At 43.1% G+C, this 14,557-nt stretch overlaps 1 protein-coding gene across 2 annotated transcripts in view; it reads left to right on the top strand.

Moving 5' to 3' along the window:
• ccdc13 (coiled-coil domain containing 13) overlaps positions 1–9,043 on the top strand; it is a 65,258-nt gene extending 56,215 nt beyond the window's left edge. The window contains exons 14-15 of one of the 2 annotated variants that reach the window (XM_078536657.1): positions 1,966–2,077; positions 7,702–9,043. In XM_078536657.1, coding sequence (XP_078392783.1) covers positions 1,966–2,077; positions 7,702–7,858 — 269 coding nt within the window. In that variant the 3' untranslated portion in view covers positions 7,859–9,043. The remainder of the gene's footprint in view (positions 1–1,965; positions 2,078–7,701) is intronic. The other variant, XM_078536664.1, reaches the window with a different exon arrangement.
• Positions 9,044–14,557: the final 5,514 nt, after the last annotated feature.

The raw sequence follows: 14,557 nt of genomic DNA, 5'->3' as shown, positions 1-14,557 counted from the left end.
GTTTGCTGACAACACGAAACTTGGTGGGAATAAGAGTGGTGAGGAGGATGTTAAGAGGCTTCAAGGCGATTTAGACAAGTTGAGTGAGTGGGCATGTACATGGCAGATGCCATATAACATGGATATGTATGAACTTATCCACTTCAGTAGGAAAAACAGAATGGCAGAGTATTATTTAAATGGTGATAGATTGGGAAATGTTGATATACAAAGGGACCTGTGTGTCCTCATACACCAATCACTGAAAGCAAGCATTCAGGTGCAGCAAGCAGTTAAGAAGGCAAATGGTATGTTGGCCTTCATTGCGAGAGGACTTGAGCACAGGAGCAAGGATGTCTTACTGCAGCAGTGCAAGGTCTTGGTGAGTATTGTGTGCAGTTTTGGTCTCCTTACCTAAGAAAGGATATACTTGCCATAGAGAGTGTGCAGCGAAGGTTCACCAGACTGATTCCTGGGATGGCATGATTGTCGTATGAGGAGAGATTGGGCCGACTAGGCCTGTATTCACTGGAGTTTAGAAGAATGAGAGGGGATCTCATTGAAACGTATAAAACTCTGAAAGGGCTGGACAGACTGGATAGAGGGACGATGTTTCCTTTGGCTGAGGGGGTGGTCTATAACAAGGGGTTACAGTCTCAGGATACAGAGTAGGCCATTTAGGACTGAGATGAGGAGAAACTTCTTCACTCAGAGGATGGTAAACCTATGGAATTCTCTACCACAGAAGGCTGTGGAGGCCAAGTCACTGAATATATTTAAGAAGGAAATAGATAGATTTCTAGACTCCAAAGGTGTCGAAGGATATGGGGAGAGAGCGGGAGTATGGCGTTAAGATAGAGGATCAGCCATGATCATATTGAATGGCGGAGCAGGCTTGAAGGGCCGAATGACCCACTCCTGCTCCTGTTTTCTACGTTTCTATGTAATACATCGCAATGCTCTTTCATGGTACGTAATCAGACAAAATTTGACACCGAGTTGCATAAAGAAATGTGGGGACAGGTGATCAAAGAGGTCAAAGAGATAATTTTCAAAAGTGGCAAAGGAGAAGAGAGAGAAGTGCAGAGGTGAAGTAAGTGGCTTATGGAGGGAATTCCAGAGCTTAGACGCACAAGGATGTGAATTTTAAATTCCAGGCATTGGTGCACCTGTAGCCAATTTAGGTCAGTGAGCATGGCGGTGATTGGTGAAGGGTGCTTGGTGTGAGTCAGGATACAGGCAGCAGATGATACCAGAAAATAAATATGGATGAGGAATATCTGCCCAACCTAGCAAATCTATCTACACCTACACTCTCACCATCAAGTGTTTCTCAAATGTGTCCAAGGATTTTGCCTACCTGACCCTACCCGGGAGCCCATCCCAAGAATTAATCGCTCCTTGTGAAGAACTTCTAACTCTGTTCTCACTCTGTTCTAAGAGGTTCTAACTCTACCCTTCATCATTTTGAACCTGTCTTTTTGTTCTTCTATCAAAGTATTCCATGATATTGTGCTACATATTTATATTTTTCTATCCGGTTTAATATCTTCTATAGCTCTGCAGTGTCCTCTCTCTGACACCTCCATTCAAGGTTCAGGAAAAACAAGTTTCTCATCTTTCCTCCTAAGATCTGGATGTTAATTTTGATTTTTTTTTTTAGGTGGCAAGATGCCAGTTATGATAAGGCATGACGTAAACCAAAATCCTTTATTTTCATGGCTCTTAAAGAGCACGCAGCACTGCAGAAGTGAAATTGGACTTGGGCCAGGGTAGCAAAACAGGTGGAATTGCGTTTACTGCCTGTTATACAACATGCCCAATGTTTCGTTCTGTTGAAGTCAAAGGGTGAGGCATATAACGGGTGGCTGATTTCGTGTACCACCTGTTTTGAGAACCTGCACGTGCCCAATTTGCCCCCCTCCCCATCTCTCTGATGATTGTTAAAGTAAAACTCATACAGCTATCCTCTTTTCCTAAATGAAGTTTCGTCCAGCACCAGCCGTCAGTGCCAGAACCAATGCGGCAGCGGGGATCTGCCTCCAGGGAGGCCATTGGCCATTGCTTTGGATGTTCAAGTAGAAGAACTGAATATACGGTAAGAAGGTGTTTATTTTAAAGGGGTCCGTGTCCTTGTTCCGGTGTGTAATGTAACATTGCTACATGAATGTGGTAGGATAATTTTATGACAATATATTCCAACAATATTTTTTGTCAAAACCACTGGAAAACTATGAAAATGCATCTTATGAGGTATCTCCTGCTGATTGAGTCAAGTGAAAGTAGGAAACTTGTACATCTGACACAAAATGCCAAACCGGCACTGGCTTGCTAGTACATGCTTGGCAGGGACTCAGAAGTGCATCATTCTTGGTCTGTATGTACAGCTCTGTCCACCACAGCTGATTTTGAGGGTATGTTGTGTGTTTATTTGAATGCAGTCAGGGAATGGGGACTTCCAATGGGAGATTCCTTTCTATGAGTAGTCATATTGGTTGTGGGAGTTGGCTATCAATTGGGCATTTCAATGTGACTGCCGACTTGGAGGTGCTTTTGGGCCTTTTGGACAAAAGAATTGTGCTGGAGCAGTTTCTTGTATTAATGTTTAGAACCCCTATAAATAGAACACACAACAGGTGAACGTAGAATGCATTTTCTTTTAATTAACATTCCCTTCATAGTGTGGATGATCACAGGCTTCTTTTACCCTGTACAAAAAAAATCTAAGCTTGAATTTAAAAATAAAACTTCACACGGTGCAGAAATATTGTATTCAGCTAGAAATTCATTATATTGGTGACTTTGTATGGTGCTTAGAGAGTGGAAATAAATCTCCCTAACATTTCAATTCCCTTGTTTAGAGGTTAATAAAATAGACTTTCTCAGCTGTGCAGCTGCGCTCAACGTTTTGACAAATAAGCCCATTCCTGCAGCTCAATTCTTTGACTTGTATGAAGTGTCCCCTGTTTTGCAATTTTTTTGTTCTGTTAGCAACTGGAGATAGTTTAAGTAAGTTATGTTTGTATTTATGGGTGTTAGGAACGAGTTTTATCTTTAAGTTTAATTTGTATTTCTGTATTTGTTTGTTAAGAAAGGGGGGGAAACCTGAGTTTTGGTTTCACTTTAAAAAGATACCTGCATTCTAATGATGTTTTGCCACTCTTAAGTAGAAAACTTGACTGTTGCCTAGTAACAGGAGGCCCACAAAGAGAGGAGAGAAACATAAAAGCAGTTTGAGTTCAGTTGGTCATTCTGCTCGAAGGTGAAGGAAACCATTTAAGTCTCTAGCTGGACATACTAGTAGATTACTGAGAAAAATAAGTCTAAGAATCTTAGATGAGTTGATCTAAAGTTTAAAGTAACAGTGAATGTCGAGTGAATTCTGGATCTTAAGGGAGATATCAAGTTATCAGCAGTCTACTGAGAGAGGAAACTGCAGGGAGCAGGTCCAAAAGAAAAAAGAGAAAGGCCCCAAGAAGCCCTAAGTTAAGTCAAAGGACAAGGACAGGAATCTGGAATAAGACCCTGTTCAGTGGAAGTAAAAGCAAGGAGCACAGAAGAAGGCTCAAAATTTAGAGAGAGAAAACTGCAAGAAGTAGATTCAAGGCAAAATAGGCTTGCAAGAAGACAGAAGATCCAAGGAGACAACCAAAGGTTGGTGGCTCCTTACTATGGGCATGTGAAGCAGTAGTGTTCTGTTGGCACGGTTGCATATCTGAGAGAGTGCATGGAAGACAAAGCTTGAATGCATGTGGCGGTCCTGGGGAGAGGAACATTGGAGGAGAGTTCGAGACCCTGGAGGTGGACCCTGTGGAACACATCTGAGAGAAAATGTCGTTTGGGGGAAGATTCCAAAGCGAGTTCTTCAGGAGTGGAGATTGGAAATCATCGTGTGAAAGATGCAGTTCAGCAACACTGGTTGGCTGGCGATATGATAAACATCTGGGGGGAGTTGATGAGGGATCCATAGCATCTGTTTGGGGTGGCGTCTGTCGCTTAGGCCGGGATTTCCGTGCCCGCTGGTGTCAGGTGTGTTTGGTGGCGTGAGTGGACAATATGGCGCAATCAGTTTCACGACGTCATGAAACCAGTTTGCAATCGTCTGCTCAGATGGTAGGCTGGGTTTCCCGCCATTGGACGTCGGGAACCTATTGTAATACATCAGCATATCATTACAAGGCCAGCCCACCAGGCTCAATTCCCTCCCCCCTTGCTGGATCGTCCGCCCACGTCAGCGGGAAAACATGCCAACGTTTTTCACAACAGCACACAAGTGACATGCACCAGGCAGGCTGCACTTTGCTCGGGACTTCAAGGTTTGTTTGCCTACCTTGCATTGGTCAGCACTCTCAGTCATCAACGCCAGGCTTCATAGACAGCACCATATCACTTTTAGGGGGGTGCTCACGGGTAGGTCTCTATCTACCAAATGAGCCAAATGTGGGTGCCTTTTCAATGACTGCAGGGCAAGGTCTTGCTTGGGGAAGGGGGTGAAGTGGCCTCAAGCAAAGGAAGAGGCTGCAGGATGAGAGCTGTACTGGGGAAGGAGGGTATCCCAGGGTGTGTGTGGGGGCATATGTTGACCTGTGCAAGTGGCCTGAAGGTGGTGAGGGCTGAGGAGGCAGTCTCCAGAGGAGATGAGGCCAGATGGACATGTGAGGGTATGTGTGTGAGAATGGTTGATGATGTCCCTTGAGCTGGCAGTGAGTGAGATACCAGTGAATGTGTGATGGGCTTGAGTGTGTGAGTTTAGAGTAATGAGATGGTTGTCATACCCTGGCTGCACGGATGAGATCATTCATTCTCTGTCTGCATTGGGTGGCCAACCTCTTCTGTGTAGCATTGGCACTGACCACCACTGCCACCACCTGCCATACTGGATTGGTGATGTCGCTGCTCCTCCTGTGGCCAGAACAGGGGTAGAGGACATCACAATGGGCCTCCATGGTATCCAAATGGCATTCCTGGAAGCACTGAGATATGTGCGACTGGACTTTAAATATGGCACCCGGCATAATGAAGCATTGAGGTAATGGCGTGGCAGGCAAATGAGAGCCCACCTGCCATGGAAACAACGTGTATTGGTTTACATGGGCTGCGTACGTACTGTGAACATTAGAGTGTAAGATAGCTTTTGTAACTTGTGTTATCTTTACGAATCTATATATATATATCTCTAAAGGCATAAGCAAAAAACTGCGGATGCTGGAAATCCAAAATAAAAATAAAAACACCTGGAAAAACTCAGCAGGTCTGGCAGCATCTGCGGAGAGGAACACAGTTAACGTTTCGAGTCCGTATGACTCTTCAATAGAACTAAGTAAAAATAGAAAGGTGAAATATAAGCTGGTTTAAGGGGGGGTGAGACAAGTAGAGTGTTTGGGCAGGAGTCCAAACACTCCTTTCAAGTGAAGCAGCATTTCACTTGCACTTCCCTCAATTTAGTCTGCTGTATTCATTGCTCCCAATGAGGTTTCCTCTACATTGGAGAGACCAAACGCAGACTGGGTGACCGCTTTGCAGAACACCTTTGGTCTGTCCGCAAGCATGACCCAGACCTCCCTGTCGCTTGCCATTTCAACACTCCACCCTCCTCTCATGCCCACATGTCTGTCCTTGGCCTGCTGCATTGCTCCAGTGAAGCTCAACGCAAAATGGAGGAACAACACCTCATCTTCCGACTAGGCACTTTACAGCCTTCCGGACTGAATATTGAGTTCAACAATTTTAGATCATGAACTCTCTCCTCCATCCCCACCCCCTTTCCGATTCCCCCGCCTTTTTTTTCCAATAATTTATATAGATTTTTCTTTTCCCACCTATTTCCATTATTTTTAAATGTATTTCCATCCATTGTTTTATCTCTACCTTTTAGCCTTTTTCGATTCCTTCACCCCACCCCCACTAGGGCTATCTGTACCTTGCTTGTCCTGCTTTCTACCCTTAATTAGCACATTCCTTAGAAAATATCACCACCTTCAACACCTCTTTGTCCTTTTGTCTATGACATCTTTTAGCTATCTCCACCTATCACTGGCCCTCTAATCAGCTCCACTTGTCCCATCCCCCCTTAAACCAGCTCATATTTCACCTCTCTTCTATTTTTACTTAGTTCTGTTGAAGAGTCATACGGACTTGAAACGTTAACTGTGTTCCTCTCCGCAGATGCTGCCAGACCTGCTGAGTTTTTCCGTGTATTTGTATCTCTAAAGTTATAGTTGTGGGTGAAGGAGTATTGTAATATAGTTCATCTTTTCTTGTTTAATAAATGTTTTATCCGTTTGTTATAAGTTTATCAGCTGACTCCTGTGACTCTGTTCAGTAGCCACTCTACACGTTTCTAAACAAAAAATAGAAGTTAGGATCTATCAAACCGGGTTCCACCCTGGGATCCGACTTGTCCAGTAGCAACATCAGCTGGGATCGTTACAGTTCTTTCATGGGATGTGGGCATCATTGGCAAAGCCAGCATTTGTTGCTCATCCCTAATTGCGCTTGAGAAGGTAAGCTGCTTTCTTGGAGCGCAGGTTGTATGTCCCACATTAGAAACTATTAATTTTTTAAATATTTTAAAGTCAGGTGAACTGTTTAATATATAATTTTTTTTTAAAAACACAATATGTGCACATACAATGACCTTATTCTGGTATTGTACTGTAGTTCCTTAGCCAAGTCTTACCCAAATGTAATGGAAAAGGAGCCCTCCATTTTAGTGGTGTACTGTGCAATACAAAAAACAAACATTTTATTAGCACCCTAGGTCTGACCAATAAAAGGGAGGAAGATATGATTCAATGATCTTGATTGATGCTTTCAATTGCAGGGCTCCTTGTTTCTTTTTTTTTGCTGTTTGGGCAGTGATGATGGCTTTTTTTCTTCCATTGTTTTCAGCCCCAAACCTTCAGACTATAGTAAAAATTAATAAGAATGCAAAGTATGGGAAAGTAGCTAAAGTAGCTAAAATGAAAATCTGTGTTTCTCTTACAGATGCTGATGGGCCTGCTGTGTATTTCCCACACTTAGTTTTTTAATATCAGACTTCCAGCCTGAATGGTTTTGGCAGCAATCTTGGTTACTCTCCAGGAACTTTAGAAGGAAAAAGAATTTGCATTTATATAGAATCTTTCACTGATCAAAGTGCTTCGTAGCCAATGAAGTGTTTTTGAAGCGTAGTTACTGATGTAATATAGGCAAACATGACAGCCAATTTTCTCACAGCAAGGTCCCACAAACAACAATAAAATAAATGACTAAATAATCTGAATTTGATGGCGGCAACTGAGGGATAAATATGTGACCGGACACAGGAATATTTCCCCAGCTCTTCTTTAAATAGTGCCTTAGGGTCATTTATGTCCACCTGAGTGACTAGATGGGGCCTTGATTTAACATCTCATCCAAAACACAGCACTCTTTCCATACTTCACAAGAGTATCAGCCTAAATTATGTACTTAAGTCTCTGGAAAGGGTCTTGAAACCTCATGATTCTAATTCAGCGGCAAGAGTGCTGCAACTGAGACATGGCTGACAGCTACCTTATAGAATCATAGACAGAAACAGCACAGAATAAGGCTACTGGGCACATCATGCCTTTGCCAGCCCTTTGGTAGAGCTAACCAATAAATACCCATTCTCCTGCTCTTTCTGTATTCCCCTCAAGTTCTCAGTTTGTGTTGGTGAATTAATCTGAATGTAAAGCTGTGGTATCTTTTTGATTTCAGACTTGCCATACAGATGGATGAGAATGAAGCCTTAAAGACGGCTCTGCAAAGCACTTTAAAAGCCAAAGAAGAAGACCTGAAATTATACCATGACACACTGGGCCAAGTGAAGCAGGTCTTCCTACAGGCTCTTCGACAGCACAAAGAGAAAACTTAAATTGGCTGCTTCAACTGAAGAAACATTCCTTGATTTATTATTGAGGAGGTATCCAAAATAATGCTGTGGCCTTTGGAGAACAGGCACAGCCAAAGGAGAAAAGAACAAACCCAATTCAGTGCCACATTATCCCAGATATTGAAAACTATAGACATTGGGCAAATTGGGTGATTATCAGACAATCATTTGGTTTCACTCATGTCTTTTATAAGTGAAAGAAGTGAGGAGTCACAGTCATGCAAGATGATAAATGAGGCAGGTCACTCAACCCATCTGCAGCTCACTCCCATCACAGTATCCAACCGTGTCTTAAGTGACTCCTGAGGATTTTGATCCCACATGCAAGACCATTTCGAGTATGGATCAATTGCAGTAATGGTACAATAGTGATAAAGAATACAGGAAACAATTGGGAGCAGCTACAACTCTTCTCTTCCACCTGCATGTCAAGGAAAGGGCTTAAAATTGCCTTGTAAGAGTTGTACCTTCTGAATAGGCACAGCAATTAATGTTAAAGTTAACTCCAAATGAAACTCACTTGTCACTTTGCTGTGTGCAACCAGATATCAAAGATTGCTGCTCTACCCTATAGAAAGCAGACTTTCAATAATACAGTTTATGTGTCATGAGTCGTATAGGGTATAGGTAATCAAAAAAAAATGAGTTACTTACTTCGCTGGTACCTTAATGTCGGCTTCCATATTAAGGAAACATTTTCTTTTTTTGGTGATGCAGGTTTTAAAAAAAAAAAATCATCAAGTTCAATGTTGCAATCATTCCAATGGGAACTCATTTTGTGGAGTAGGGATGAATCCAGTGGTTAGCAGATATTGGTACAAAACTGGTCTGAACAGATTGCCACCAATTCATCAATCTCCATCCTCGATGCCGGAAGATTGAGTGCAAAAAATAATGACGTTCCCTCATACGTCAGGATTAAGATATATTGCTAGGGATGTGCTGATTTGCGGCTGGTCCTTGCTGTGCCTGCCCAGAGTACATGAGCTGTCAGTATACACATAACAGGAGGAAGTCAATTTGTCGTAACTTTACCTCAATGAAAATGTATACATTCCAAACAAATGCAAGCAGATTGCTGCATCTAAATGTGTAAATACATTGACCTCATCGAACAATAAATGTACCTGCATGCTCTTAACAGGAAGTGCTTATGCAGGTTGCTTAACTTTTTATGATGCAAAATGTCAGCCGAAGATATGAGAAATAAATCAAGGGGAGGAATACAAGATTAATGTAAGTTTTACAGATGGTAATGGAGGAAATAATGAGACTGAAGATAGACAAATCTCTAGGATCTGCTGGTTTCCACCCCAGAGTATTAAATGAACCAAGTGAAGAAATTGCAGATTGTCATGATCTTCCAAAACTATTTGGATTCGGAAATTGTCACATGTTGGCCAGACTGGGGAAGAATGATAGATTTAGTCGTTTGGTAGTACAGAACTTAAGTATCGCTGAAAAAAGCCACATGCTGTCGAAGCTTTTCGTCTTGCACTCATCAGGACAATTCGCAAGAATGCCAAATTGTACATCCCAAAGGCTGGCGGATCGTATGACACAGCATGGGGACCCCTTCGGCTGTTCGCAACAGACAAAGTACTGACCGTACCCAACCAGCCCATGCTTGCAAAACTCAAAACATAGGCCGGAATCTTCCAGCCCCCACCCCGCAGCAGGTTCCCCTGCAACAGGGCCAGCGAGACATTGAAATCTCCATTCACATTGGTGGGATCGGAAGGCCATTGTGTCCAACATCAGATATGATTCCATGATTGGACAACATTTGCTAAACAATCCTGCGTATGCTGAGAATTACACTGACAATCAATTTAAGATATACAGTCATGCTCTTGCGCATGCTAGAAGCTACATGTATTAATATACAGGGTCCTGACCTTGGCAGACAGAAGGAACATGTACATACTTTTTCAACTAAGTAGGTGACAGTCATTGCCTCGTTCATTCCCAGGGCAATGCCCTGACCAATCAGAGTCAACCTGCCTGGTTTGAATTTAAACAAAGCTTGGAAGTTAACTGTCAGTTATCAGTTAACTGGTGCAGTCTTCATGGCAATGCCTCTACCAATCAGAGTCCAATTGCCAACCAATCAGCACTCTCTTCTCATGCGGTATAAATTGTTCCCTTTACAATTTGGTATTCTTGTGAATAGTCCTGATGAGTGCATGAAGAAAAGCTTCAACAGAATGTGTCTTTTTTCGTCAATATTCAATGACAGATTTCCTTCCATAAAGAGTATTAGTGAACTAGCTGCGCTTTTACGACAATCCAATAGTTACTTGGTCACCAGTGTTTAGTCAATTGATTTTAAATTCTCCAGCTGTCATGGTGAGATTTTAACTCATTTCTCCACATAATTAGCCCATGCCCCTGGATTACTAGTTCAGTAGCATGACAACTATGCTACCAAATCCCTACTATCTTGCACCCACTCACTTATTTGTGGAGATGATTCGCTTCTGCCAAGAGCGACGAGGCTGTCATTGCTATCCTTGCGTTTTTTTTCCTCCTATTGTCATCGGGCTTTTAAACAACTAATTATACTGTGGCAGTAGAGTGTACCATCTACAAGATGCACTGCAGAAACACACCAGTGCTCCTTAGACAGCACCTTCCAAACACACAACCACTACATAGAAGGACAGGGGCAGCACATAGATGGGAAAACCACCACCTGGAAGTTCCCCTCCAAGTCACTTACCATCCTGACTTGGAAATATATCGCCGTTCCTTCACTATCGCTGGGTCAAAATCCTGGAACTCCCTCCCTAACAGCACTGTGGGCATACCTACACCACACGGACTGCAGCGGTTCAAGAAGGTAGCTCACCACCACCACCACCTTCTCAAGGGCAATTAGGGTTGGGCAATAAATGCTGGCCCAGCCAGCAAAGCCCACAGTATAATCACTGCTATAATGTTGGAACATCCAAGATAGTCACCAGTAAATCAAAGAAGGAATTCAGGAGAAACTTCACTCAGGGCGGTGAGAATATGGAACTCACGACCACAGGGAGTGTTTTTGAGGAGGGGAATCAAGAAGAACACATGAGGATGAAAGGAAGAGTAGGTTACGCTGATAGGCCGAGATGAAGTAGTGTTCGGAGAGGCTTGTAATGTAAATATCAGAAGAGACCTGTTGCTGGGCTGGAAATTCTATGTAATTTTAATCTTGTTAGTGGCTTGGCAAAGTGGGTCTCAGCCCTTCAGCCCTTTTCGACTTAAAAAAAAGTAACGCAGAGTTTTAAGCAAGCGCAGCTTGAAACAGTCAACAAGATTTCTGAAGGTGACGAAAGAGCTAATGAAGCAGCCAGGAAGGAAACCAAAGTATACAAACCCGGTAAGGTCTGAGACTCTTTCGCCTTGTTGTGCTGAGTTGGCAGATCTCAGCTGGGGCAGAGGTAGGTGCAGAAAATCTGTCCCCCTCCATTCGCATCTCGGCTAAGAAAAGGGATTAAAAAAAAAGTCACCCAGGATTCCTGTTCCTGATTGCTACAAAAAGTCTGTGTGCATGGTATAAGATTGTTTCTGGTTGTGATGTTGCCAAGGTCAAAACAGTCTGCTACCGCTCACTGTCTGGACTCTCGGATGAAGAGTTGACATAGGATATGGGCATCCAAGGAATTGATGCCACCGTGAACTTATTGTTCCTTATTGGTGTGATGGGTGGGGCGGAGATGGCAAAAATTTTAAGAGCACATGTTTAATAAGACACATGTTTAGAAAATAAATATTCGCAACACTAAAATAATGCAAAGCAGAAGAAGTCATGCACTCCAAATATGGATCTACATCGAGAGACCGATTTCTTGAGTCAGGTTTCTCCCCCATCATCACCTCTGAAATGGCTGAGGCAGATGTCCTGCCCTATCTCAGAACACAGTGGCTTCATTTATAGAAGCAAAGCAACTGGGAGGGGTGGGGTTTGAGGCAAAGCAGTTCCCCAAAAGAGAGGGAAGAAAGACAGGTGGAGACCCTCACTCAAGCCTGGCTCCTTGTTGCTATACTAGCTGCCGAGTCACCGAGGATTTGGAAATAACCGTGGCAATAGTGGAAAAATGAGGCAGCAAGACATACTGCCACATACCTGTTCTGGCCTCAACTTTTATCCCCTATATCCTATATCAACTCTCTTCATCTGTGAGTCCAGACAGAGAGCGGTAGCACCCACCCCTCTGAAAACCTCGTAAAGGAATCTATTTGTTCAGTGAGGTCAAGCAGATGGACCGAATAAACAAACCCCAATGGTTAATGTCTAGTCAAAGTTACACAGCAACTAAAAACGTTTAAGAGCGGATTTTAGAACACTTGAGGAGAGTGGAAATGGGCTGTTGAATGCTGTGAGCGCAGAGCTTAAGGACGTCAGAATTAAATGGACGTGCTCAAGGGGCCTTTGAGAGTAGATGGAATTTCCTTTCACTGCAAGTGGATATGTGAAATGGAGCCGAGTGTATTAGCACTTTTTAAAAAAAGAACTGAAGGAATATCTGGCCAGGGGCAGGATTGAGGGATCGAGTAGGTTGAGTGCTGTCTGGTTCCTGAGCTGCAGGGACAATAGGTTTGATATGCTTATCGAAGAGTGGATTAAACCTTGGTGTGTGGATTGAATAGGTTCATGGTCCAATGATTTCCTCACTGCAGACTTGCCTATGCTCCTTAACCTCGAAGCAAAGGAGATTGAGGGGAGATTTGATAGAGGCATAGAGATTATGGCAAATTTAGATAAGGTAGACAAAGATAAGCTGTTCCCATTAGCTGATGGTACAAGTACCAGGGGACATATATTTAAGGATTTAGGCAAGAAATGTAGGGGGATGTGAGGAAGAACTTTTTTACACAGCGATTGTTAATAACTTGGAACTCGCTGCCTACGAATGTGGTGAAAGCAGAGACTATCAATGATTTCAAAAGAAAGTTAGATGGGAATTAAGTTTACAGGACTACAGGGTAGGGCAGAGGAATGGGATTGACTGGATTACTCTACAAAAAGCCGCATGGACTCGATGTGCTGAATGGCCCCCTTCTTTGCTATAATGACTCTGTGCTCCACATTCAAATTCCAAATGTACTGCTAGGATTCTGGAATTGCTTAACATTCCACATTTTGAACATATTTCTGCCCCACCCCGTTACATTAAAAGTTACTTCCTTCCTTTTCGGACTTGGCCTTTATTCACCCACAAGTTGCACCTGCCTAGAAATAGCTGCAGCTCACACAGAGCACCTGTCAGATAACCTTGAGGAGTTTGCAGCTGAAGTTTCTGATTCTGAGCATTGTAGATATTTTTGGAGTGAGTGACCGCCCTGAGGAAACCTACCCAGGCAAAATGCCAGGATGTCAAGACATTAAGAACATAAGAAAGCAGGCGAAGACTGTATGTCCGTTTAGCCTGCTCTGCCGTCCAATTTGATGATGGCCGATCTTGGGCTTCAACTCCACTTTCCCGCCCGGCTCCCCATATCCCTTGATTTCCTGAGAAACCAAAAATCTGCCTATCCCAGTCTTAAATGTATTCAACAATGGACCATCCACAGCCCTCTGGGATAAAGAATGCCAAAAGATTCACAACTCTTTGAGTGAAGAAATTTCTCTTCATCTCAGTCCTAAATGATTGGCCCCTTATCCTGCGACTGTGCCTTCTGTCATCACCCTCTGCCTCTAGACACTGGCTTCCAGTCACTAAAGCATCCTTCTGTCATCACTCTCTGCCTGTGACAACAAAGCCAATTTTGAATCCACCTTATCAAATTACCCTGTATCCCATGTGCCTTTGCCTTCTTTATAAGTCTCCCATGTGAAGCTGTGAAGGAGTCTAACCTGGGAACTTCATTCTTAACATTTAGAACCTTTAATGACCAATAATGTCAGACTGGGTAATGATGCAAAATAATGTGATCATCTGATTCACGTGGGGGAGGCTGGTAAATTCTAATGGGGTTCAGGTGAAGGATGTAAAATGTGGTAAGGTATAGAGGGGAAATTTGATAGGAATGTGAAAGATACAGGAAATATGAGTATCTATCGCCACAAGTAGAAAAGGATGAAAATTGCTTGTGACTTTTCTGCAGTCTGTTAATGTATGGCAGATGTAAAGACTTTCCTACATAGTAACAATGAATGCACTTCAAATAATGGGTATGATCTAATTGCCACCATGGGGACATGGCTGCAGAGTAACCAAGGCTGGGTACTGAATATTCAAGGAAATTTGACTGGCAAAATGGACAAGGGTGGTGGGGTAGTGCTGATATTAAGGGATGAGATCAGTACATTCGCGAGATGATCATAGATCGGAAGAACAAGATGTAGAATCTGTGTGGAGCTAAGAAACAGCAATTGGCAACAAACATTGGTAGGATGAAGAAGAGTCATACGGACTCGAAACGTCAGAGCCCCTGCGATCTCCTCCCTTGCCTCCCCCAGCAGTCTGGGACACAAATCATCCAGACCTGGAGATTTGTCCGCTTATAAGCCTGCCAACACCTCCAATACCTTGTCACTCCCTATATCAATTTGCTTAAGAACCTCGCAGTCTCTCTCCCCTAGTTCGATACTTTCATCCTCATTCTCTTGGGTGAAGACGGACGTGAAGTATTCATTCAACACTCTCGCGATGTCCTCTGGCTCCACCCATAGGTTGGCCTCTTGGTCCCTTATGG

Source organism: Cetorhinus maximus, chromosome 3, assembly GCF_964194155.1.
Source record: "Cetorhinus maximus chromosome 3, sCetMax3.hap1.1, whole genome shotgun sequence".
Classification (NCBI taxonomy): domain Eukaryota; kingdom Metazoa; phylum Chordata; class Chondrichthyes; order Lamniformes; family Cetorhinidae; genus Cetorhinus; species Cetorhinus maximus.
Note: the sequence above shows the minus strand (reverse complement) of the source record. Positions and strands in the feature narration are given on the sequence as shown.